The following is a 26,623-nucleotide window of genomic DNA, read 5'->3' on the forward strand; positions in this document are numbered from 1 at the left end:
TTCTTCCTCCCTCCATTCCTTCCTCACACTCTCCCTTCTTCCTACCACCCTGCCTGCCATCTCTCTGTGCATTCCTCCACACACAGAGGAAAGCTGGAATGTAATTGCATCTCAAAACCAAGGAAGCTAGGGCCTTAAACTTTCTCTTCAAAGACCCCAGAACCATGAGATGAGCAAGTGGTCTGATTTCCACACGTTTGCTAGTATACAGGCTAATTTTCAGGTTTCTCTGTAAGGAAACTGTGTTGCCCTAATAGGAACTTCTTCCAGTAGCCAGAGGTATGTCATGCCATTCCCTAGACATGCTCCTCTGGAATGCTACAGGCTTCCTTAAATTGAGTTAAGAAAGACCACAAGTTATATCTTGTGTGAGAGGCGCCAGTTGAATTTGTTAACCTACGCTTCCTGTTTCTAGTTAACTAATTTTCCACTTCCTGTTCAAAGATGACTGATTTGTGATTACCTCAGTCGCAACGTTTTTAACATCAAACATTGTTCTATTTTACTCAGAATGAGATAGATACGCTAATGGATTAATACTGAATTTAACCTGTTCAGTCAGGTTATGTTTAAAATTTAACATTTAAAATCAGAAGTAAGTCAGTGGGTTAAAGAAATACCAAATAGTAAGGAAAAAGTGGAATTGAAAGTATATCCTGTGAAGAGCTTTGTAACTCAGAGAACTGATATCTGCCCTGTTTCTAAATCTACAATAAAGATAGTCCCAATAGTGCTGATGTTTGAGTTTCTGATGGGCATAATAAAGGATTGAATTAAGACTATAGTAATGATATTATAGTAATGAGTCTAAAATAGGAATCAGGAGGTATCTCTGTGAGTTCCAGGAACTCATAGATGCTTCCTCCTCCCCCCCCTCACAAACCATTCTCTCAAGTTATCCTGAAATCTCTTTGAACAAGAATAGGATGTACTTGTCTCACAGAATAGAAATATGACACACAGACTCACTCAGAGAGACCCAGGCACATGCGTTCTTAACCATATAAAGCATAGGCATGTGTGGGTAAAAGTTTACTCTTGGTTTCTCTCTTTTTCACCTGTTTTTTGAACTTCCTATATTTAATATTAATATTAATAGTCCTTGCATTTGATATAGCGCCTTATCACTTCATGGAGATGTCTCACAGCGCTTCACAAGATATTCTGTAAAGTGGATTAACTGGATTTTATGGGCACAGCCATGTCTCACAAGCAGAGAGTAAGGAACCAATTTGTTGACCAGGACACCAGTAGAAACTTCCTTTTCTTTTTAAATAGCACCCCCGTGGAATCTTTAACATCCACCTGAACAGGCAAACGAGACCTCAGTTTAATGTCTCATCCGAAGGGCAGTTTTTCGACAATGCAACACCCCAGCACTGCATTGGAGCCTCATCTTAAACTATGTGATTCCAAGTCCCAATGTGGGGGTTTGAACCCACAACAATCTGACTCAGAGTCAAGAGTGCTACCCTCTGAGCCAGGCTGACACATACATATAGGCCATTCAACCTATCAAGCCCAGCATTTTTTATTGTGCATTTTTATGGTGTCATTAACATTATAATAATAATCTTTACATTTGATATAATGTCTTAACACATCTTTGAGATAAAGCGCTTCACAGATTAAACGGAAAAGTGATTTGATTGTATATTTTGTGGGAAAAACTTGGCAGCTAATTGCGTACAGCAGTGTCCCACAAATAGCCAAGGATTAAGTGACCAAATTATTACTTTTTTAAGGGATAATTACCCCTGGAAAAGCAATCTGCCCATTGACTAACAACCAGGTTCCTACTTACTGCTTGGTAAACAGGAGTGTGGAGTAAGGAAATTTGCCCAATGTTTCGCCCTGCCCGGGAATCGAAGCCAGCTCTTCTCAAGGTGAGTGCTCTAAACACTAAGCTACAGGACACCAACTAATGTTGAAACAACTCACAGGATTTTGCAGTAGTTTTCTGTGAGGTGAGATGTGGACTCAATGGGCTGACAAGCCAGTTTCCATCCTGTAACATTGAGTGATTCTGGAAAACGATGCAATATCACATATTGTGACATATATATGGGCCTCTCTCTCTCAGCTTCCTCCACATAAAGGAAACCAAGATCAACCACGAAAACTGAAAGCAAGACTTGTACTGACTGACGTGTGTGACAGCGCCCTTCCTCCCATTAGCCTCAATCAACAGCCTGAGCCGAGCTAAGCCACAGGACAAGAAACGGCGTCTGACACACGAGATTCGGAAAAGGATCAGGTAGGGATCAACCAGACACTGTACCACTCACTCAAGATCAGAAAAAGCATTGTAAGTGCAAAAGGCAGTGGGAATCAGTCCCACTTCTCACTTCTCACTGGCTATCTGTAGTTTGACAGACAGCCTTTCTCAGACAGAAAAATCTTATTTTCGTGAGTTGTGAACAAACAGCTTTGCCGACAAATAGTTACTGTTGCATTTATCTGTCTTTCAATTACCGTCTGCCCGCACGGCCGTCACAGCAATTTTTGACCTAATACTCTTGAGGAGAGAGAGAAGAAGAAGAAGAAGAGAGAGAGAGAGAAGGAGAGAGAGAGAGGTTGGTGAAAAGTATCTAAAAGCTCACCAACCGATGGGAGGGCAGAGTGGGTGGGGGACATTAAGTGGGTTAGATTTGATGGAACGGATGGAATGGGTGGGGGAGTGTGATTAAAAATAATAATAATAATCCTTGCATTTGATATAGCACTTTTCCGGTCATCGAGACATCTCAAAGTGCTTCACAGAATACACTGCAAAGTGGAGACTGTGACGGTGAAACATGGCAGCCAATTGCACACAGCAGTGTCCCACAAACAGTCGTAGATTAAGTGACCAAAATTTTTTTGGAGCGATTATCTGGAGCGAATACTGTCTTTTGTCACTGAATCTGAAAATAATTTCTCTCTATCCGATCAACTTTTCAAGCCTGATCCTATGTTCCTATCAACACCATTCAGAAATTAGAAACTGTCCATTGGATTGTGGATTGAATCCTGTAGCTCAGTGGTTAGAGCACTCATCTTGCAAGTGAGAGACCTGGTTTTGATTCCTGGCAGGACGAAACCTCGGGCAAGTTTCATTACATTGTAATCTTTCAAGAAAAAAAAACAATAATAATTTGGTCACTCAATCCACGACTGTTTGTGGGATGCAGCTGTGCGCAATTGGCTGCCTCATTATACAAAATATACAGACAATTCACAGTATATTCTGTGAAGCACTTTAAGACGTACCAAAGGCATGAAAAGCACTATATCAAATGCAAGGATTATCATTATTATTATTGGATTTTAATGTCTTTTCTATCTTTAAGTTCATAACTTTACCTCCCTATTGAGAGCAGAATGTTTTTAACTAGAGGGTGTGAGAGCTAATGCACTTAAAGATATAGCACACCTCAAAACAACAGGAAGGGCTTCACCGAGTAGTGCTGTTTGGTTGGGTTGTTTATGTGGTTTGATTTGTTTTTTAAAAAAATTACTCAAGTTAAGAAACAGGTTCCGAAAAATTGTTTTGGGATTTTGTAGTTGGGGAGATCTGGCAGGCTGTTCTGTTGGAAAACTGTGGAGTCCTATTAGCTCAGTGGCCTGGCAAGGGAGGGGATCTAGGCTCGATTCCCGACAGGGCGAAATGTTTGGCAAGTTTCCTTACTCCACACACCTCTGTTTACCTAGTAGTCAGTAGGAACCTGGTTGTTAGTCAATTGGCAGATCTCTTTTCTGGGGGTAATAATTTCTTTTGATTAATAAATAATAATAATAATATAGTCACTCAATGACTGTTTATCAGACACTAAGGTACGTAATTAGTACGTAAGTTTTGGAACACATTGTTGCCAATTAAATTTGCTCACATCTCTCTCTCCACTCCCTACTCGAACTCCTCCAGTCTGGTTTCCGTGCTGCCCACAGCACAAAGACAAGCTCATCAAGTAACAAATGACGTTTTCTCTCTCTCTGTAACCAGGGATCCCTCTGCCTCCTTGTTCTCATTGAGCTCTCCACCACGTTCGACACAGTCGATCATACCATCTTTCTCCATCCCCTCTCCTCCCTCATCCATCTTACTGGTACCACACTCACATGATTCAAATCCTATTTAACAAACGGCCAACAATTTATCTTGGGAAACGGGTTCTCCTCCTGCTCCTACCTGGTCACCTGTGGGGTACCCCAAGGCTCCATCCTTGGCCCTCTACTTTTCATCATTTAGACCCTCCCTCTCGGCAATGTCATCCGCAAACACGGGGTAAACTTCAACACATATGCAGATGACTCCCAAATCTACTCCTCTTCATCCAGCTTTGACTCCCAGTTCGCTGATGTCCTGTCAACTCGTCCAAGAGTTGAATTAGTGCAAATTTCCTGCAGTTGAACGTTGGCAAAGTCTTCTTTCCTGTGGATTCAAACTCCTCAACCTCCCCGGGCTCTCCATCAGACTCTCCGAAACCCAATCCCAATTTAAGCATCAGGTTCAATCCACAGCTTTCCTTTCTCCCCCACATCTGTTCCCTGACCAGGACTGCTTTTTTCCACCTCTGCCACATTGCTCACCTGCTTTGATGTGATCCAATACAAGCCTCATTACTGAGGCTCTCCGTCCCCCTCCAGGGAAATTCCGAAATGCCACTTACACATTAAATAAATATATTAAAATAGGGTCTTACTCAACCACCAAAGCAGCAGCTGCAACAAAAGTACCTTCTCCCTGATGAGGAAGTGGCCTTTGGAGATGATTAGACCACTTCTTATTTCTTTGACCCAGAAACATGCCTACAATATTTCGGGTTTCCTTCTTTGCAGAGGCAACTGGCAGGAACCATGTCTAACACTGGCCTCTTGCCCAGGCTGAAGAGGCACAATATAGGCTGAGTGGCACAGTTTATCTGAACATTAATGAAGGAACATTCATCCTTACTCAGCGCTGTCAAACCCTTCACCCACACATCCATCACCTTAAGGTTCCATTTCTCTATCACTTTCATAAGAACGTAAGAATTTGCTAGGCGTAAGAAGACCAAGGTCCATTTAGTTTGCCTTCCACCATCCTGGCAATCATTTGACATGTTGTGCCCCAAACTATATATACTGTATCCCAAGATATTATCGTCTAGCAAAAATCTATCCAATTTGTTCTTGAAACAAACTCGTTCTCCTCGCTGACCTTCCCACATCCATCCTGCATAAGCGCCAACCCACCCAACACCTGACAAGTCCATATTCTCTCACACCAGGCTCCTCACACCACACCCATTCCCATCCTCTCAAGCATAAACTCTGTTACCCCACATTGGATCAACTTCAAGATCTTTCTATTGACCTTCAAAACCATTGAGGAACTTGCCTGCCAGTATCTTTGCAATCTCCTCTGCCTTTGTACTTTGCTCTTCTAAGTCCACCATCAGGGGACGGGTCTTCAGCTTTCCTGCCCCCAGTATTTGGAACTTCATCCCACAGTCCCTTCACCTTGCCTCTTTCCTTGCCTCCTTCAAGGTCCACCTCAAGACCCTCCTCTTCGACCTCACCATTGGTCACCCTCTTACCCCTACCCTACCTGCCCTCCACCCCTCCTGATGCCAATCCCCTGCTCGGGTCCAAATCCTCGACTGTCCAGCACCTTGGGACATCCTCCCAACATGAAAGGCTCTGTGTAAATGTAATTTGTTTGCTCATTCCTCATTGTCTCAAAATTGATTTGACTTCCTCTGGCCCTGCCTTCAAAATGTTTGGTTGAATCCCTCAAATTCTCCTCTGTCCCTCTCTGCTCAGTGATTTCATGATTATTTAATGTTGTTGAGACGTTAACTCAATATGGAAGTGTCTAAGTGTATGATGTTATCAGTCAAGACTCTCAAGTCACGACAACATTTTTTTTAACAAATGCTTTTCAACCGTGCCTTCAGCATCCCTCTCGACTCTCTACCCCCTCCTCACTCCCTCCCTTCCCTCCCCTCACCCTGACCATTTCCCCCCTCCTCGCTCGCTCCCTTCCCTCCTCCCACCCTGACCATTTCCCCCCCCGCTTGGGTCCCGACCCAACTGTCTTGGGATGTCCTCCCGACGCGAAAGGCGCTTTATAAATGCAATCTTGTTGTTTTTTAATTCCCTGCTAACGTTTACATGGAAACATCTCCAGGCAGAGTTTAGTAAGCAACATATTGAATTATCAGAGTCAGGGCCCAGTACCACAGTAATTGCTGTAGAGTGAAGTGATTGTGTGTTTGCAGGTGAACAAGGCATTTTGACTCTGCAATGTGCCACAGACAGCCAGGAGGTGAATGATGAATTGAGGCATGTGTGTTTAGCAAGGAAACTTGACTCAGGTTTCATCCCACCCAGGAATCAAAACCAGATCCCCTTTCGTGCGTGCAGAACATGTACAAAGCGTGTGCACTTCACCTGAAATAGAAGTGCCTGATATGTAGTGGAAAGTAGCGGGCTGCAGGGTTCTGTTTGGTTGATGTACTTTTTTTGTCTCTGTTGGAAGGTGGTGCTATTAACGTGGAACAGAATGGCTCAGTAACTGAGCTGTTCAACTTATTTTCCGTCTCACGTGAGTTGCACTGAGAGAGCACTGGGTTGCTCACAGTGAAAGCAGCTACCCCAGCTTAAAGGCAAAATACTGCAGATACTTGAAATCTGAACTAAAAATAGAAGTGAGTTATTGTTTCATCAGTCCTGAAACGTTACTACACTTTCCTCTCTCAATAGATGTTGTCTGACCTGCTGAGAGTTCCCAGCAACTTCTGTTTTGATTTAACCCTAAGTTAAAGATCGCTTACAGCAACAACAACAAATTGCATTTACACAGGGCCAATCATGTCGGGAGGACATTCCAAGGAGCTGGGCAGTCAGGGATTTGGACCCAAGCTGAGGTTTGGGATCAGGAAGGGTGGGGGGCAGGAAGGTAGGGGTAGGAGGGTGACCAAAGGTGTGATCTAAGACAAGACAGGGGATGTCCAGTTTAGTTTGAGAGAAGGTAGGATAAGAATTCCTCCCCAACCATCCCCCCCCCCCCACTTCCTCTGCTCGGGTCCTAATCCCTGACCAGGGTCCTGTAGCTTAGTGGTTAGAGCATTCACTTTGCAAGCAAGAGACCTGGGTTCGATTCCAGGCAGAGTGAAACCTTGGGCAAGTTTCCTTACTCCAATTGGTTATTTCAATCCAATTGTGCATAATTGGCTGCCACATTTCACCCACAAATATGATATCAATTCACTTTACAGTCTACTCTGTAAAGCACTTTGGGACGTCTAGAATAATAATAATTATTATTATTACTGTTCAGCACCTTGTAAAGTCCTCCCAATGTGAAAGGCGCTTTACAAATGTAATTTTGTATTGTATAGTCACAGTTCTTTCCGCTCCAGCAAGCCTGACAGTAACTCACACAACTCCACAGGATGATCTGTGTCATCTTTTGGAACTCCATCCCACAGTCCCTTCACCTCGCTCCCTCCCTTGCCTTTTTCAAGGCATGTCTCAAGATCCTCCTCTTTGACCATGTTTTTGGCCACTTGCCTACCCTCCCTGTCCTCCACCTCTCCTGATCCCAAACCCCTGCTTGGGTCCAAATCCCTGATTGTCCAGCGCCTTGGAACGTACTCCTGAACGTGAGAGGCGATGTGTAAATGTAATTTGTTGTTGCAACCACTGTCACTCTTCTCCTGACAAAGAGACTGATTGAGCTGAGTGGCTGTTGTCCTAACGTTATAACTTACCTGAACATAAGATTAGCACCTTTAATATCAGGGCTCAGCAATAGTAGATGACGACTTAAATTTTATGGGTAGGGTTTTTCTGTTTATCATGTCACAGTGGATCCTCAGACTTAACACCAGACCCAGAAGTTGAAATGAAAGGATCTTATCTGTCATAATGATTTTTTAGCAGAATCATTTCCTTCTTCTTTGAAAGCTGCTGCTGTACTGCTTAGCACATAGACACTGAACACCTTCAATATCCTGTTCAAGTGGTGAGTCATCATATAGAGCAGGGTTTTGAGGTGTACCTTGAACGAGGCGATGGAGGGAGTGAGGAGAAGGGAATGTGGGATGGAGTTCCAGAAGGTGGGAGCAGAAAGGCTGAAGGCCCAGCAGCCAATGGTAGGACGTGCCGGGCGGGAGACGTGGAATGGACAGGTTGATTAGGGAATCTATTGCCCCATATCCCTTGATACCCTTACCAAACAAACAGACAGGGCTATCAAGGGTATGAATAATGATCAGAAATTAGAACTCAATACATTTTCCAGGTTGAATATTTCTTGATTTATGGCCACAACATAAACATTGCCAGTCAGTAACTACTGGAAACAAAACAATGATTTAAAGCGTACTCACCCAGACTAGTGTTAATGTTTGCTGGGCCACTTCTTGAAGGGCCCATGGGTAGGGTGACTACATTTTGTAAAACAAATCTGGGGACACCCGTAAAAAAAACTGAACTCACTACAATTGCCGATGCTGGCAGTTACTGGATTAACGGCTGTTTCTCTGATGAGTAGATCTGTTTGGGAATATTATTGTTTTTGCTCAGTTTGTTGTTGAACTCAAGATGGGGCACATTTGGCCCCAGGGACACAGTGGACTGTCCCCAGATATCAGAGACATATGGTCACCTATTCGAGAGCCACTTCCAGGCTTGGGATGTGGCGCACCTGTGGATTAGGGATTGAACCTTGCACCTCCATGGGTATATACCATATGGCTTAGTTCTTCTCTGTTCATTACCAACAAAGCCATCAGGGAAGTAACATACTTAATAATAACCAAGACACTAGGTTTAAAAGGGCTGTTACAGTAAGTTCTGTGCTTTAATCTATTTTGGAGAGAGCACAGTACAGACTCAAGGATGTCACCAGCGGTGAGTGGATACAGCTAGCATGAAAGAGTGGCTTTTCTCTCTAGAGATGAGATGAGGTGAGAATGTGGAACCCATTGCCAAAATTTAGGCCAAGGAAAAAGCACCAATGTAAAGAAGAGAAAACTTCACGCATACATGAGGGATTAAAGAAGGGATTAAAAGGGTATAGGAGAAGGAATAAAACAAGAGCAACACATTTACATTTATGTAGTGCCTTTCATGTCAGGAGGATGTCCCATGGTGAATAGGAGGACTGGGTTCTGGTATAGCCTATAAACACTATAAAGACAGACTAGTTGAGTCAAATGCCTGTTTCAGTGTTGTATTGTTCTACATAAATGTATATTTAGTTTGAGAAGCTCTGGAATTGGTGATTTGTCTGCTGTATATTCAAATTCAAACAATTTTCCTACCAAAATCCCCGCCATCCCTTCCTAATCACAATCACGACAAATTGCATTCATGTAGAACTTGTCATGTCAGGAGGACGTCTCAAGGTGTTAGATAGTTGAGGGTTTGCACCAGAGCTGGGGTTGGATTTGGGAGGGATGGGGGCAAGACGTGGGTGTGTGGCAGGGAGGTTGGAGATGACAAATAACAAAGTCAAAGAGGAAGGTCTTGAAATGAACGTTGAAGAAGGCGAGGGCACTCACCATTTTCTGTCATAAGTTCTGTCAACGTATAAATCTCTCTCTCTGTATCAGAAAAATTACCTCGGTTGATGTGGATAGATATTCGTTAGGTCAGGCTATTAAGGGATATGGGGCAAGGGTGGGTAATTGGAGTTGAGGCACAGATCAGACATAGAATGCCAGAACAGGCTTGGGGGGCTCAATGACCTACTCCTGTTCCTGTGTGAGTCAAATGCTCTATTATAAAGTTAACATTAGATCACCACTGATTCTTATGAATTGTATGCGGTGCAATCGAGGGGGATTTTATAGCACAGGAAGCCATAATGTATGTGTGCTGTTGCTCGCTCCTGTTTCCCTGCTCTTTCCCCTATTGTGTCTGTGCTGTTGCTCACTTTCCCACAGGAGCTCTGCACTATAATCCTAATTCGTTCCCTGAACTATACTGAACCCCTTTATATAATTAAGAGCTGGCAAATTAAGCAGAATCCTGCATGAATTCTAGAGTCATGAAGTCATGAAGAATTCACAAGGCATGAAGTTTAGAGTCTGCGTCAGCACAGCACATGATACAGGAAGCTAATTGTACCCAGTGACCACAATTTTCTTTGAAAATTGTACCTCTGCTGCATGAAGGCTCTGTAGAGGCTGTGTTTAGATTTATAGCAAAATCTGTTACTTTAATCCCACGTTTGAGGTGCAGCGTTTGAGGTGCGTTGGAGCTTTCAGACAGGAAACAACACCAGGCTCGGGTGTGACCTCCAAATGGATCCGAGATTGAGTTTTAAAAGAGAAGCTTTGCTGGCTCGTGCCTCCAGCAATGAAGTACGAGGCAGGGCCGTCCTTTGTCGGATGGATTACAGAGATTACATAGAGAATCTAATGGAGGTTTTCAAAATCATGTTTTTCATGATAATAATAACCCTTGTGTCTGGTATAGTACCTGACCATGTCTTCGAGACGACTCACAAACTCAAAGATTGAATGACCCAATTTTTTTTAAGGGATTATTACCTCTGGAAACGCAATCCACCAATTGACTTAACAACTGGGTTCCTTTACTGCTGTTAAACAGAGGCGTGTGGAATAAGGAAGTGTGCCTAACATTTTACCCTGCCCGGGAATCGAACTCTCGCTTGCGAGGCGATTGCTCCAACCACTGAGCTGCAGGACCACATGATCAATCAAATTGTTAGTGACACAAACAGGAACGGGGTTACACGCTGAGTTAGACATTGTTCACCTCTGGGACAGGGTTTGAATCTCTTCAAACTGATGGTATGAAAGTCTATCTGTGTGGTTGCCAATTTCAAAGGTACAGAATTATGTTAAATCTCCATTTCTATTGCTTTTCAGCTGCCCAGCACTCGATATGGCAGAGGGATGTCTAAAAGTCCTCAAATATATTCTGTTTGCCTTCAATTTCATATTCTGGGTGAGTGCTGGTAAAAAGGGTGTTTGAGCAGAATGCTTGGGAACAGTAATGCAGCAGCAATATCAGGGTCCATCCATCTAATGCCGCACAAGATTCTTTCTGTGTGCAGTGAAATTCAGTTCATGGAATGCTCAATTTAACAGCGAAAATTATTCAGTAAACTAAACCATTCATATAGCAATCTAAATAACAATCTAACATAAATGTAAAAGTACAGATCTGAATATATATGTTAAGCCTCTTCCAATGAACAGAATTATGACAGCTTGGCTGTGCAGTTGCCGGGTGTGATGCATTATGTGCCAATGTTTCCTGCATTTTCAGCTCCTTGGATGTGTTATCCTGGGTCTCGGAATATATCTGCTGGTGGCTAACAACTTTGGAGCATTGTTTCCCTCACTTCCATCCCTGTCTATTGCCAACGTCCTGATCATTGTGGGCTCGGTCACTATGGTGGTGGCATTCGTGGGTTACATGGGAGCTATAAAGGAGAACAAGTGCCTCCTTTTATCGGTAAGTTGATGGAGGATGAGATGTATGTTGCATGTTGATAGTGTATTGACACATTAAACACCTTAACAAGTTTCACAGTAATAATGGCCATTGTGGTTACTTTTGGCAAATGCAACAGCCATTTTGTGCACAGCCATGTCCCAATTGTTAGTCAGGACGAGCTAACTACTGAACCAAGCTGACATCAAGTTAATCACAAGCCACATGGTTTGCCTTAATTGCGATTTCTAGTTTCTGAATAATAATGATAATCCTTGCATTTGATATAGTGCCTTATCACGTCGTTGAGCACTTTACAGAATATACTGTGGAGTGAATTGACTGTTTATTTTGTGGGTGAAATTCTCTAAAGAAAAAAAAGGAGGAAAAAGGAGGTGATTAAGGAAATAATTTATTTTTTGTAGAGTGTTGTTAGGATGTGGAATGCTCTGTTGGGTATGGTGGTCAAGGTGGGATCCATTTAAGCTTTCAGGATGAAACTAGATAGATATCTAAAAAAAGAATAATTTTCAGGGATATTGGGAAAAGGCAGTTAACTGGATTGTTCTTTCAGAGTCAGCACAGACACAATGGAATGAATGACCTTCTTCAGTAGTATAAACTTCCTCCATTTCCCCCAGAGATGATGTCTGAAAAACTTTAATCTCCCACTTGCCCTCCACCCTCTCCGATCCCAGCTCAGATGCAAAACACTGATTGTCCAGCACCTTGGGACGTCCTCCTGACGTGAAAGGCACTATACAAATGTAATTTTGTTGTTGTACCTAAGTAGGGAGGTCCTAGCTGTAATTTGACCATATCGTATTGAGTGTGGACATCGAGGCTACATTGTGGTGATACCGCAAGTAGTGGAGCTGCTATGAGAAGTGGTTACTTTCTGTCACTCATGTGTTGCCCTTTTCTCTCCCGGGTTTTCTAGTTCTTCATCCTGCTCCTCCTGATTCTGATGGTGGAAGTAGTTGTTGCAATCATGCTCTTCTTCTATGAAATTCAGGTACGCTGCACAGCTCGTGGGGGGGAGGGGGCTATGAGGCGAGCACCACACACCTGTTCCCTGCTGAATCCACCCAATTCTTACAGATACCAGTAATCTCTGCATTTAATAAACAACAACAACAACTTGCACTTATGTAGCAACCTCCATGCAGTGTAGAATCTCAGAGGGTTTAACAGTAGTGGAGCCTGACTCCGAGCCGGGGAGGAGAAAAGGTGTCCATAAGCACAGTTGAAAAGGAAGGTTTTCAGGTGGGACTTGAAAAAGGAAAGAGGGGGCAAGGCGGAGGGATTGATCTCCTCAACCTCCCTGGGTTCTCCCTCAGACTCACCAAACAAGTACACAATCTAGGCATTTGGTACGACCCCCAGCATGTCGGTGTGTAGTGGCTGAATGCACAATTTCCAATGGTGGGGCAGAGGGTGCGAGGGACAAGCAGGAGCCGGTGCCAGTCGAGCAGAGGCACCAGGTGGTGGATTGAGGAGTGAGGAGCTTGGAGAGATAGGGAGGTAGCAGGAAGTGAAGGGATTTGAACACAAGTGTGAGGATCTTGGTCGATCCGTTTGGTGATGAGGAGCCTGTGGAGCCTGGGCCAGAACTGGTGAGATGGAGGTACGGAGTTTGGACCGGGTAAGTATGCAGGCAGCAGAGTTCTGAATGGGCTGGATGTTTTTAGTGGAGCTGGGGAGACCGGCAAAGAGTGTGTCTGAGTAATCCAGGCAGGTGACAAACACATACACGAGGGCTTCGGCTGCATTTGGGGTAAGGTATGGTCAGAGGTGGTGGAGGTAGCGGTCCTGGTCAGGGATCGGATGTGGGGAGAAAGGACAACTGAGGGTCGTACCGGACACCTAGATTGCGCACTTGTTTGGTGAGTCTGAGAGAGAACTCAGGGAGCTTGAGGAGATCAGATCTGCAGGAATGAAGACATTGACGGGAGCCAAGGAGTTTGGCTTCCTCTTGTCCACATTCAGCTGCAGGATGTTTGCATTCGTGCAGGCCCTGATATCTGCCAGACAAGCTGATAGAACTTTGGCGAACCTGGAGTCGATACCTGAGGTGGAAAAGTAGATTTGTGTGTCATCCGCATATAGGTGGAGGTGGGCTTGCTGTCACAATGTCTCACAGTGCCTGTACACAACCACTCCTCTCTGTGAAGGGTACACTCTGTTTGGCAGCCAATTTGAGCACAGCGATCTCCCAGTAATTCTATCTGAATTAATATGATCTCCAGTCACCTACACAATGCCATTTCTCTCCTCAACCCCAATCCCATTCCTCAATCAAATTCCCAAACCAATTCCCCTCTCAATCCCATTCTCCTCCCTAATCTTGTTCCTCTTCCCAACTTCACTTGCCTACACAATCCCCTCCCCAATTCCATTCACCCCATTTCCTCAAATACAGTACAACAACTTGCATTTATATCGCGTCCTTCACTTACGGGAGTGTCTCCGAGCACTTAGACAGTATAGCAGTGTCCAGCTGTACTCTGCCCCTCATCTCGCAGGGAAGATTTACTTTATGGAGCAGCCAAGGTAAAGCCAAAAGACGTCCAAAGCTGAGAAATTGAAAGTCTGGTTGTGGGGGAGATGGGAAGAGAAGGTTCAGTACAGTATTTGTAAGAGTGAGACTGAAAGAGCAGGTAAGATTAGGAGAGCAAGTGCCTGACACGGCAGGAGCTAGGATTTTCTTTAGACTCAGCGGCGTGTGTTAGAGTTGGTGGTACCTTGCCAAGAAATCAAGGGACTGAACAGTTGTGTGCCCTGCACGCAGTCACACACACATGCTTTCTCAGGACAGGGGGCAGAGTCATCACAGAGGTCAGGCTGACCCTCCCAATATGATCCAGAAAGTCTGGGATGTGGGAAGAGCAGCTGACAACCTAATAGTGTGTGTGTGTGTATGTGTGTGTGTCTGTGTGTGCATACGAGTTAATGTGTGTGCGTGAGTGTGTGTGAATTTGGGGGGTTCATGGGCCTGAGATCCCAGCAGCTATTGCTGGGAAGTCCAACCTTTTGACCGGTGCTGAAGGGGCAGCATCAAACATTAGAAACGTATGACACATACAGAGGTGATCAATAACTGTGTTTGCTCCTCGCTGATGAAGCTTATTGAGTCACCATTACCAGCTGTGAGACCCTAATCTCCTGACTATTCATACCCCATTTACCAGATTGATGAGTACGTTCAGCGTGATATGAGAGACGGATTGAAGAAGCTCGAAAAAGCAAACAACACTGGATTATCTGATGCATGGAACCAAATTCAATCACAGGTAAATTGATCTCAATATCAACCAATTTTGCACAGTTCATCTCATCCTCATGCCTTCAGATCATCTACCCTGTAGTTTTTGTGTAGAAATAGAATAGATTCTGGTATATTTTGTGAAGAAATACATTTCATTTCTATTGCAACGTTTCCATGTCCTCTTAAGCGGAATGATTTCAAATGTTTTAAGTAGATGCAAAGTTCAATTGCAATCTGATGTCTTTTTTGGTCAGCCAGGGTCTGACACATGTGGAAACCCATCACCGTGCATAAAATTATCCAAACCAAACTGATAATTCCATGGAAACCCCAGAAACAGATTGTTGGAAAGGAATCACACTCTCTCCCTAGGGGGACACATCCTGCTTACCTAATTCCAGGAAGTATTAGCTGCAGGTTGGCAAGAGCCAAGGCTTGGGAGCACTATAGTGTGCGTTAGGTTAACTGCTGGAGTCTAACCAGATAAAATCACATAGCTTGCTGTTGATGTCACAGTCTGGCAAGCTTTCCCACTGCTTGTCCAGTTAGCCCTACCCGTTAGGGCTTTAATCTGATGTCTGAAATCCTGGTTTCTGTTTAATACTCCAAATAATTAAAGGAGAAGATAAGTGATGAGTTAGGTGACACTCTCGTCTTCCATCTGGATAGTATAATAACATTTGTGGGATGAACTGGCTCCAAGGTGACATGCCTGGCAATGGAATGACAGAAGCAAGCTGGCAGATTTGCATTACTCAGGGCACTAAATGATGACAGACCAGCCATCCTAGCTTGTGAACAGGACTTGGAGCAGACTTGTCGATCACTGAGGATGTGTGTCAGATACCCAAATGATCAAACAGTACACATAATCAAATGTCACAAGATTTGAGTAAAAAAACACTTCATTTCTTAACAATTTGATATGATAATTGACCTATGTGATTGTATCCTTGGAACAGAGAAGGTTAAGGGGAGCCCTGATAGGGGTCTTCAAAACTAAGAAGAGTTTTGATGCAGCAAATGGGGGAGAAATTAATTCTGCTCATTGGTGAATCAGTGATGAGACCACATCAATTTAAAACAGTGAGCAAGGGAGGAAAGGTGGAGATTAGGAGGAATGTTTTTACACTGAGAGGGGGTAGGATGTGAAATGCCCTTTTTAGTGTGATGGTGGTGACACGATCCATAATTAGCATTCAAGAGAGAAGTGGATAGATATATAAAAGGAAAAAAACTCCAGGTTTATGGGAAAAAAGACAGTTCATAGGATTGATTGGATTGTACATTCAAATAGCTATCACAGTCTTCTTCTGGGCTGTAAAAGGTGTCCAGAGCAAAGTCATTTTACCCACCCATTACAAAACACAGATGAGAGACTGCAGAGGAGCTGAAAGAAACTGCCAGCGATGCATTTCGCCTCCTTACTCCATCCATGTGACAGAAAATGTCACACTGACCAAATATGGCGATGGATCATTATCTGCCATGAAAATGTTGGAGCTCACTCACTCACACTCACTCACACTCACTCACACAAACCCTCTGGATGTCCAGAATCAGTTAAACACTTAAGTACTCCTAAATATAATTATCATCATTCTTCCACATATTTTAGTTGTTGGTTAGTGCACTGCAGAAAAAAAAACACACAAGACTTTGTGGACATCCTGTACATTTCTATGATTCTATGTGTGCTGTTCATTTCTGAGTCGGTTTGATGATGTGTGCCCTTTTTTCATAGCTTAAGTGCTGCGGGGTGGTCAACCACACTGACTGGGGCAGAAATGTACCAGCCTCATGCTGTCTAGATAACAAAAATCCATGCACGGACTTTGTGAAAGAGGTGAGCTTCAAAGATGTTCTTGTACAAATCTCACCTTCAGGGAAGACATAGAAACTGATGATTTTCTTCTGATGCACTTAGGCAGCCTTTGGAACACTCTTACTCTGTCCATCCGCCGTGCCCCTTCCTTCCCCATCTTCAGGTCACTCCTAAAGGCCTTCCTGTTTGACTGTGCCTACGGTCAGTTCCCCGTCCCCCCGGCTCAGTGTCGTGCTCTGCCACTGTCAAGCGCTCTGGGTCGCTACCCTGCATGAGGGGTGCTGTATACATGCAAGTTGATGTTGTAGTTTGCACTCTGCAATTTTACTAATCTAATTGCTAAAATATTTTGAACATGTGGGACAATGGGAGGGAGAGACCCTGGCGCATCACTCAAGGGGATAGGAAATCAGGGACACAAAGACACAGAAACACCGACTGACTTACTCAGGAATAGGCCAGATGAACTTCCGGTTGGGAATAGGATTGAAAGTGATCAGAAAAAGTGAAGATTAACAGCAAATGCTCCATAGAAAGTGCTTTAATAAAAGCAGGGAACAGTGATGCAGATACAATGGACTGACCATCTCCTGTCTTGAAAATCGAGGTATTCACAATGATGTGAGATGTTACTAAAGAAAATTGGGGCAAACTATTTCTACAACACCACCACCTTGCATTTATACAGCGCCTCTCAGGCAGGGTAGTATCCCAGTTCTAATGGTCAGTATCAGCCTGGCGCAGTGATGGCACTCTCACCTCTGAGTCAGAAGATTGTGGGCTGAAACCCCACATCTCGGGGCTTGGAATCACATAGTCTAAGATGACTCTCCAATTCAGCACTAGGAGTGTGTTGCATCATCGGAGGTTCCCTCCTCTGCATGAGACGGTAAACCGAGGTCCTGTCTGCCTGTTCAGGTGGGTGTTAAAGATTCACATGGCTTGTTTTGAAAAGAGAAGGGAGTTTTTCCTGACCAACGATCTCCTCAAATCATAGAATCATAGAATCGTACAGTTCAAAAAGAGGCCATTCGGCCCATCGAGTCTGTGACGGCTCTTTGAATAGAGCAATGTAATGTCAATCCCACTCCCCGGCCCTTTCCCCATAACCTGCAAACCCGTCCTCCTCAAATACCCATCCACCGCGTTTTTAAAAGTAGTTATCGAATCAGCCTTCACTGCCCTTTCAGGCAATGATTCGAACAACTCACTGTGTGAAAAAATTTCTTCTCCCCTCCCCTCGGCTTCTTTTAGAGACTATTTTGAATCTGTGACCTCGAGTCACCGACACACCCACCAGTGGGAACAGTTTTTCCCTTTCTAACCTATCAAATCCCCTCATGATTTTGAAGACCTCTATTAGGTCTCCTAGTAACCTTCAATGAGAATAATCCCAGCCTCTCTAGCCTTTCTAAAAAATATTGGTCCCTTCCTCCGTGGCTGTTTGTGGGATGCTGCTGTGCACAAACTGGCTGCTGTGTTTTGCCCACAAAATACACAGTCAATTCACTTTACAGTATATCCTGTGAAGAGCGTCTCAATGATGTGATAAGGCGCTATATCAAATACAAGGATTATTCTAATTATTACTGTTACGGTCGGTGAATCAGTGATTAGAGGCATCAATTTAAGATCATCACCAAAACACAGAGAGTGGAGTTAGGAGAGTTTCCTTTGGGCAGAGGATTATTATGGCAATGAATGCCTGACCAAATGATGGCAACAACAACAACAACAACAAGATTCCATTTATTGAGCGCCTTTCACGTCGGGAGGACGTCCCAAGGTACTGTACAGTTGGGTCAGGACCTGAGCATTGGGGGGAAATGGTCAGGGTGAGGGGAGGGAAGGGAGGGAATGAAAAATATAAGAGAACAGGGGGCACGTGAGTGGAACTCAACACACAGCACCATCACACAGCCCACAGCCATCAGAGCACGATGGGCTGAACAATAATCGTTATAATAATCCTTGCATTTGATGTAACGCCTTATCACTTCCTTGAAAAGACTCAAAGCGCTTCAGAGAATATACTGTAAAGTGAATTGACTGTGTATTTTGTGGGCGAAACACAGCCAATTGCACACAACAGAGTCCCACAAACAGCCTTGGGTAAAGTGACCAAATTGAATGAATGGCACCTTCTGTGCATTAAAGTTGGTCAATCACTTCATGGCTGTTTGTGAAACATTATTGTCCTGTACTGTGTTTGTCTACAACTATACAGACAGTACATGTCACAGCAAAAATCCTGCAGAGCCCTTCAAGGATGTTTCAATGATGTAATAAGGCACTATATCAAAACATGAAGGCTTATGATGTTTTTCTTGTGTGTTCTCCAGGGCTGCTATGAGAAATTCAGGAACTGGTTTGATGGGAACTTCCTTTTAGTGGGAATAATAATCATCTGCGTGTCAATTATCCAGGTAAGGTTTCAAGATTAAAGCACTTTCCCAGCTCAGTGAGTGCCTGGCTGCCGCTCATTTAAGTGAAAGATATAATTCCGTTGAGCGGAGCAGCCCCTGATCAGCTTCCAGGACAGATCTTCACACACAATCAAGCTGCCAGTCTGTCAGATAACTTGCTGCTTCAAAATGGTCAGTAGAAAAATTATTTTCCCGGACACATCACTTAAGGTGCTGTGTCCAAATGCAGATTGGATTGAAACATTTTAGAAAATTCTGCTGAATCTTAAATTTTCAGACAATGGTTTTAAGTGCGCAATTGGCTGCCGCGTTTCAGTCAATTCACTTTACAGTATATTCTGTGAAGCGCTTTGAGGCGTCTCGAAGACGTGATAAGGCGCTATATCAAATTCAAGCACAACAATAGAAACAACAACTTGCATTTATATAGCATGGATATTACGCAATCCATGACTGTCTGTGGGATGCTGCTGTGTGCAATTGGCTGCCGGTTTTGTCCACAAAATTGTCCATAGCCAATTCACTTTACAGTATATATGATAAAGCGCTTTCAGACATCTCAATAATGAGTGTTTGACAGTGGCAGAGCACAATTCCAAGTAGGGGGGAAGGAGAGGTGACCGTAGGCACAGTTGACTAGGAAGGTCTTCAGACGCAACCTGAAAATGGGGAAGGAATGTGCAAGGCGGAGGGGTAGAGGAAGAGTGTTCCAGAGTTTTGGAGTATAGCGGCTGAAAGTGTGGCCACCAATGATGGAACGGAGGCCATGGGGGGACATGCAGGAGGCAGGAGCCAGTCGAGCGGAGGCAGTGGGTTGGGGGTTGGGGCATAAGCGGTTGGAGAGGTAGAAGGTGCTATGGCTTGAAGGGATTTGAAAACAAGTGTGAGGATCTTGAAATCGATCTGTTCAGCAATAGGGAACTAGTGGAGCCTGGCTGGAACTGTCATGCTGGGGGTACAGAGTTTAGTACAGATGAATATGCGGGCGGCGGAGGTTTGGATCAGCTGGATCCTATGCACAGTGGAGCTGGGGAGACTGACAAAGAGGACATTTGAGAAGTCGTAGTAGCATTAATAGTATGATGGGTAGGGTTTTGTATTTAGTATGGGCTCATTATAAAGATCAGAGATGTCAATCTGTGTTGCTGATGTTGTTATTTCTGTCTAGGTTCTAGGCATGTCCTTCGCTATGACCATGTACTGCCAGATCTCCAGCAACTATAAATGCAATTAATTACATGTGGGACTGTAAATATGTCTAAGATTGAATACTTTGCTCTTCTCAAGACCAACACTTTCCTATCTTGTTGCTCAAATCTTCAATGTATTAAAATGGGGTCAATCCAGTTCATCAGTCGTCCATTTCACCTTCCCAGGAGATCAAGAGTGACTCCCGGTTTCTGCAGTATCAAACGCTGAACATTACCAAATCCAGGAAGATGATTGGCTTCTCTTGTTTGTTAAGAAGATTCCTAGAGATAGTGATCAACAATAATTGTTCTCTTCATTTCTATGGAAGAAACCAGCAGAACTGGACAGAAAGTGCCATGCTCTCAAACATTGCCTTAGTGTCCGAGGCATTGTTTCCAAGCCACTATCAGCGACCGTAACTCTTATAGACTTATTGGTTATTGATCTGTTGTTCCGGCCAGGACTCTCTTACGTTTCTTTTCTTTGTATGAATATTTTATAAGTAACTTTTTCCAGAAATAATTATGTATTAGTAATAATAATAATTCTTGCATTTGATATAGTGCCTTATCACATCTTCGAGATGTCTTCAAGCGCTTCACAGAATATATTGTAAAGTGTAGTGACTGTGTATTTTGTGCTTTTGCGGGCAAAGCACATTCAATAACTTTGTAGGTAAACACTTCTCCAACTGAGGTCTGGTCCATTGGCCAGGCCAAGAATCAGCTGTTAACCATCTGTTTTCTCTCTCCTTTGAAATTGCTATGGACTCCTCTCCTCTGAACACAATAGTTTGTTTCCCAACTGCACATTCAATATTACACATATTTGGTGAAAATTGAGTTTTATTCTTTTGGACAATTTTGTAACCTTGAAAATGACAAAATATCAATATTAAAAAAATCTATTTTTATCCATGAAGTCATTTTTATTCAATTGCAGAACATCTGAAAAAACACCAAATAGGCATTGACCGATTGTTATTCATTTCCAAAATATATACTCTATCCAAAATATAATAATAATAATTCTTGCATTTGATAAAATGCCTTATCAAGTCATTCAGATGTCCCAAAGCGCTTCACAGGATATATTGTAAAGTGGAGTAACTTTGTATTTTGTGGGCGAAACATACAGAATAAGTCCCACATCCTCCACCACCCATCCTGATAACTAACATTATCAGCTGTTGATGACCCTCTGTACAAAGCAATACTTTTCAGGTGTAGCAAAGCTTAAAGGTGTCTCGAAGCCGTGATAAGGTGCAATATCAAATGCAAGGATTATTATTATTATTATTTCCTGGTATTCAATAGTTCCTCCTCCTGCTCCTAGTCCCAGCCTTTCTCGGTCTTGACTATTTCTGTTTCTATCTCCTGTTTTGAACCAATGTACCATTGCCACAACAACAACTTGAATTTATACAGTGGCCTTCACCAGTGTCTTGGAGGGCTTAACAGTAGCGGAACCTGTTGCCAAGTTAGGGGAGAGAGGAGGTGACCGTAGGCAAGGTCAAAGAGGAAAGTGTTCAGGCATGATCTGAATAGGGAGAAGAAGGGGGCAAGGAAGAAGGATTGAGGGAGAGAATGCCAAGGTTTTAGACTAAAAACATGAGGCAGAGGGGATGAGGAACAAACAGGAGGCCGGAGCCAGCCGAGCAGAAGCAGCAAATGGTGGAGTGGGGAAAAAGCAGGTCGGAGAGGTAGGGAAGTACTAGGTGGTGAAAGGACTTGTAGACAAGTGTGAGGTTCTTAAAGTCAATCCATTACAAGGAGCCAGAGGAGTTTGGTGAGGATGGTGTGATGCGGGTTTGGAGTTTAGAGCAGGTGAGTATATGGGTGGTGGAGTTTCAAATTAGTTGGATTTTGTGTGTAGAGGAGCTGGGGAGACCGGTGAGGAGGGTACTGAAATAATCAACCCAGGAGGTGACGAAAGGGTGGACGATGGTTTTGGCTGCATTGGGTGTGAGGTACAATCAGAGGTGGGCAATGTGATGGAGAAGGAGAAAAGCAGTCCTGGTTAGGGATTGGATGTGAGGGTAGGAAGGATAGCTGCGGATTGAACCTGATGTCTAGGTTACCTAGAGGTTTGGTAAGTCTTAGGGGTACACCGTTGAGGTGGTCAGAGCCACAGGAGAGAAGACGTTGACAGGAGCCCAGGAGAATGGCTTCCATTTTGTAGGAAAGGAGCTAGAGTTCTGAGGAGAGGGGTGGGGAAAGGAAAGGAAACAACTGTGACGCTGTCTCTTTAAAATGAGAATGTAACTGAGAGCGGAGAGCAAAACCATCTAAATCCCAGGTCGATGAAAATATCGACATCTTGGCCCTCACTGAAACCTGGATCACCCCGGGTGACACCCTTCCCCTCACTGAGGCCACACCACCCAGCTATACCTCCCACCATACCCCACATCCCAACCACTGTGGCAATGTTTTGGCTCTCATCTCCAGGACCTCACTAGCTCTATACCCCTTACTCCTCTGACTCATTCCCCTTTTTCAGCACCTTACACTCTACCATCCCTCCAAAACTTTCCCTCAAAATTCTCATTTACCACCTCCCAAAACCTTCCCCACCTTCATCTATAACATCTCCACCCTCTTAGCTTCCCTCTGAATGCCTGCTCATCCTCGGCGACTTCAACCTTCACTTCACCCCCTCCTGCTCTATCTCCTCGGACTTCTCTCTCCTCTCCTCTCCTCACACAACCTCACCCTTCACATCCACTCTGCCACCCACATTCACTGCCACCCACTTGACGTGGTAATTACCTTGTGTCTCGGATATCACAATCACAGACAAAAACATCTCCGATCACCATTTCATCTCTTTCAACTCCTCAATCCCTCTCTCCACCGTCACCAAACCCACCTCCATCTCCTACCGCCTCTGGAAAAAAATCTCCCCACAATCCCTCTCCACTGCCCTGGAATCATCTGAACTCCTCCCCCTCCTCCCGCACTGATTTATCCTCCTCGCTCACTCTCCTCCACAACTTCCTCTCCACTACTCTTGATGCCCTTGCTCCCCTCACCTCCCAAACCGCCTGCTACTGATGAACATTACCCTGGCATTGGAGAGGGAGCAAAGGAGATTGACCAGGATGGTACCAGGAATGAGGGACTTCAGTTATCAGGAGAGGTAGAGAAGTGAGAATTATTCTCCTTGGAGCAGAGAAGGGTAAGAGGAGACTTAATAGAAGTTTTCAAAATTATGAGGGAATTCAATAGGGTGAACAAGGAGAAGCTATTCCCACTGGCGGAGGGTCGGTAACCCGAGGACACCGATTTAAAATAGTTGTTAAAAGAAACAGAGGGGAGATGAGGAGAAATTTTTTTACACAGCGAGTTGTTGGTATCTGGAATGCCTTGCCTGAAAGGCTGGTGGAGCCGATTCGATAATATCTTTTAAGAGAGAAGTGGATAATTACTTGGGGAAGACAAGTTGCAGGGCTATGGGGAGAGAGCGGGGGAGTGGGGTTGATCAGGGCTATGGGGAGAGAGCGGGGGAGTGGGGTTGATTTGGAAGCTCTTTTCAAAGAGCAGCACAGACACTATGGGCCAAGTGGCCTGTTTCTGTGCTATATGATTCGATGATTCTATGATACCGCTCTGCCCTCGCCTCTGCCAAATCATCCTTCTTCTCCAAGATAATCTTGCCTACTGTCTGCCTCTCCTTGATTTCAATTAATTAATGGCTGTTGTAAAGTCTAGTAATAAACTGTTGAGCAGATCTCTTCTGTTTGAGTCATTTTTAGAAAGTTCTGCAGCCAAAACAATGGCCACTGTTCATTCCCCTGATTTGGTGTCGGCCTGGCTCGGTGGGTGATTTGGTGTCGGCCTGGCTCGGTGGGTGATTTGGTGTCGGCCTGGCTCGGTGGGTGATTTGGTGTCGGCCTGGCTCGGTGGGTGATTTGGTGTCGGCCTGGCTCGGTGGGTGATTTGGTGTCGGCCTGGCTCGGTGGGTGATTTGGTGTCGGCCTGGCTCGGTGGGTGATTTGGTGTCGGCCTGGCTCGGTGGGTGATTTGGTGTCAGCCTGGCTCGGTGGGTGGCACTCTTTCCTCTGGCCCAAATGCTGGAGGGTTCAAGGGCGAAGTGAACATTTTGACCACATGATCTACACTCATACTCCACCCCAGTACTGGGGCAACAATGAATTGTCAGAGGTGGTGACCTTTAAAAAAGCCATGAACCCAAGGTCATATTTGTTGTTTAAATGAATGTTAAAGATCCCACGGAAACACATTTTCATGTTTCTGTCTTTTCGCCTACTCTTTCCAAGCTTAGTGGTGTGCTGCACTTCACCTTAGTTTCTCAATTTATTTAGAGCCACATTTAAACTTAAGGCATCTTCATGATAATTTATCATAATACACCTTAGCTATGAAAATGTAGTTAGGAATTAATTTCCTTGGGGAATAGGTGAGGGGACAGTCTCAGGATTATTAATAAAATAATCAGGGGTGAGGTTAGGAATTTCTTCTGTAAATGGTGTGAAATTCATTCCCATAAATGTATCAATAGAATTATTCAAAAGGGAACTGGATGAACAGCTGAGCAGTAATCACATTTAGAGGTACCGGGAGAGAGCTGGAAAATGGATTCATAAATAGAGCAATTAAAAAAAGCATAGACAATGGTAGTATCACAGCCATGATGGGCCAGAGACCTCCCTCTGTTCTGGACATTACTACTTTACTATGTTAATCTGTATGTGTCTATGTTCATTTTGTTTCTATGTTAATTTATATAATAATAAGCCCTGAATTTGATATAGTGCCTTATCGCAACAACAACAACTTGAATTTTATAGTGCCCCTCACATAGGGTGTGAGTGTGCCAATCATGAGGTTGAGACGTATCAAAACGCTTCACAGATTACAACAACAACAAGATTACATTTGTATAGCGCCTTTCACATCGGGAGGACGTCCCAAGGCGCTGGACAGTGACAGCATTTCGGACCTGATTATATTGTAAAGTGAATTGACTGCGTATTTTGTGGGCAAAACGCGGCAGCACAGTTGTGTCCAACAAACGGTCATCGACTGATTTTTTTTTTGGAGCGATTATTATCCCAGGAAAGTGATCCGCCAATGAACTAACAACCGGGTTCCTACTTACTGCTAGGTAAACCGAGGCGTGTGGATTAATAAAACTTGTCTAAGGTTTGCACCACTTGGGAATCGAACCCAGGTCTCCTCGCTTGCAAGACAAGCCCTCTAACCACTACTCAACAGGACTTCATTGCTATGCTTTTAACCTATTCCTTGCTGTCTCTGAAAGAGATTTCATTGATTGTTGACTCATAAGAGCTTAATTGAGTTGATGCAGGACCAGATTCAGGCATGGTGAGACACTAAATAATGCCCAGAGACAGCACACAGACAACAACAACAACAAAATTTGTATAGCGCCGTTCACGTCGGGAGGACGTCCTAAGATGCATTTCTTAGATGCATAAAATGCAGTGACAGCATTTCAGACCTGAGCTGGAGTCAGGGAGGAGAAGGGAGGGAAGGGGGAATAACCGATGGCATGGTCGAAGAGGAGAGTTTTGAGGCGGGACTTGAAGGAAGCTAAGGAGGGGGCGAAGCGAAGTGATTGGGGATGGAATTCCAGAGGTTGGGGGCAGAGTGGCTGAAGGCTCTCCTGCCAATGGTGGGGCGGGTGGGTCGGCGGACGTGGAGCAGGCAGAGCCGGCTGAGCAGAGGGAGCGGATGGGTTGGTAGGTGGTTAGGAGGTCCCAGAGGTAGGGTGGGGCGAGGCCATGGAGGGCTTTGTAGGTGAGGACCAGGATCTTGAACTAGATCCTCTGAAGGATAGAGAGCCAGTGGAGTCAGGCGAGAGTGGGAGAGATGGGGTCACGGAGTTTGGTGCGGGAGAGGACACGGGCTGCAAGTTCTGGATTATCTGCAGCCTGTGGAGGGAGGAGTTGGGAAGGCCGACATGCAGGGCGTTTGCATAGTCGAGCCTGGAGGTGATGAAGGCATGAACAAGAATTTCAGAGGCCTGAGGGGTGAGGTAGTGGCGGAGTCGGGCGATGTTACAGAGGCAAGCTGGCACCTTGGATGGTAAAGGTCGGTCGTTGCATGGATTGAGACAGAAAGAAGCAAGACCAAACCGTCCTCATTGTCACAATGCAATGGGTGATGCTGGGCTACATGGTAACTCGTGTGACATCATAATCTTCCTAAAACAGAAATTCCTTCCAAGCTGCTGACGCAAAGTGCCCAGGTTTTCTATTTGCCTCAAAGACTAAATATCACAACATGTTATTTTACACCAAGAAACCAGCATAAATGTCAACAGAAATCCAGGACCACCGGCTTCACATCACAACATGTTCACATCTTGAGACTTTCAAGGAATCACTCCTTCATTATGCCTTGGAGAGAAATCTCACGTAGATCTTTAGATGCAGGATTATTGGACCAGGAATGGCTGTCCATCGCTCCTCCAGTGTTAAAG

General features: G+C 44.4%; 1 protein-coding gene across 2 annotated transcripts; it reads left to right on the forward strand.

Moving 5' to 3' along the window:
• Nucleotides 1-2,161: 2,161 nt before the first annotated feature.
• Nucleotides 2,162-21,059, forward strand: cd53 (CD53 molecule). Of its 2 annotated transcripts, NM_001293045.1 has the most exons (9): nucleotides 2,183-2,257; nucleotides 2,500-2,576; nucleotides 10,872-10,950; nucleotides 11,275-11,463; nucleotides 12,383-12,457; nucleotides 14,634-14,735; nucleotides 16,455-16,556; nucleotides 18,878-18,961; nucleotides 20,130-20,306. In NM_001293045.1, exons 3-9 carry the CDS (start codon nucleotides 10,888-10,890, stop codon nucleotides 20,193-20,195), a joined length of 681 nt encoding a protein of 226 aa, NP_001279974.1. In that variant the 5' UTR covers nucleotides 2,183-2,257; nucleotides 2,500-2,576; nucleotides 10,872-10,887; the 3' UTR covers nucleotides 20,196-20,306. The 2 variants fall into 2 exon arrangements, with proteins under 2 accessions (XP_007899786.1, NP_001279974.1); XM_007901595.2 differs by lacking the exon at nucleotides 2,500-2,576 and having other exon boundaries at nucleotides 2,162-2,257; nucleotides 20,130-21,059.
• Nucleotides 21,060-26,623: the final 5,564 nt, after the last annotated feature.

The sequence above is a fragment of the Callorhinchus milii genome, unplaced genomic scaffold (assembly GCF_018977255.1).
Source record: "Callorhinchus milii isolate IMCB2004 unplaced genomic scaffold, IMCB_Cmil_1.0 Scaffold19, whole genome shotgun sequence".
NCBI classification, from domain to species: Eukaryota; Metazoa; Chordata; class Chondrichthyes; order Chimaeriformes; family Callorhinchidae; genus Callorhinchus; species Callorhinchus milii.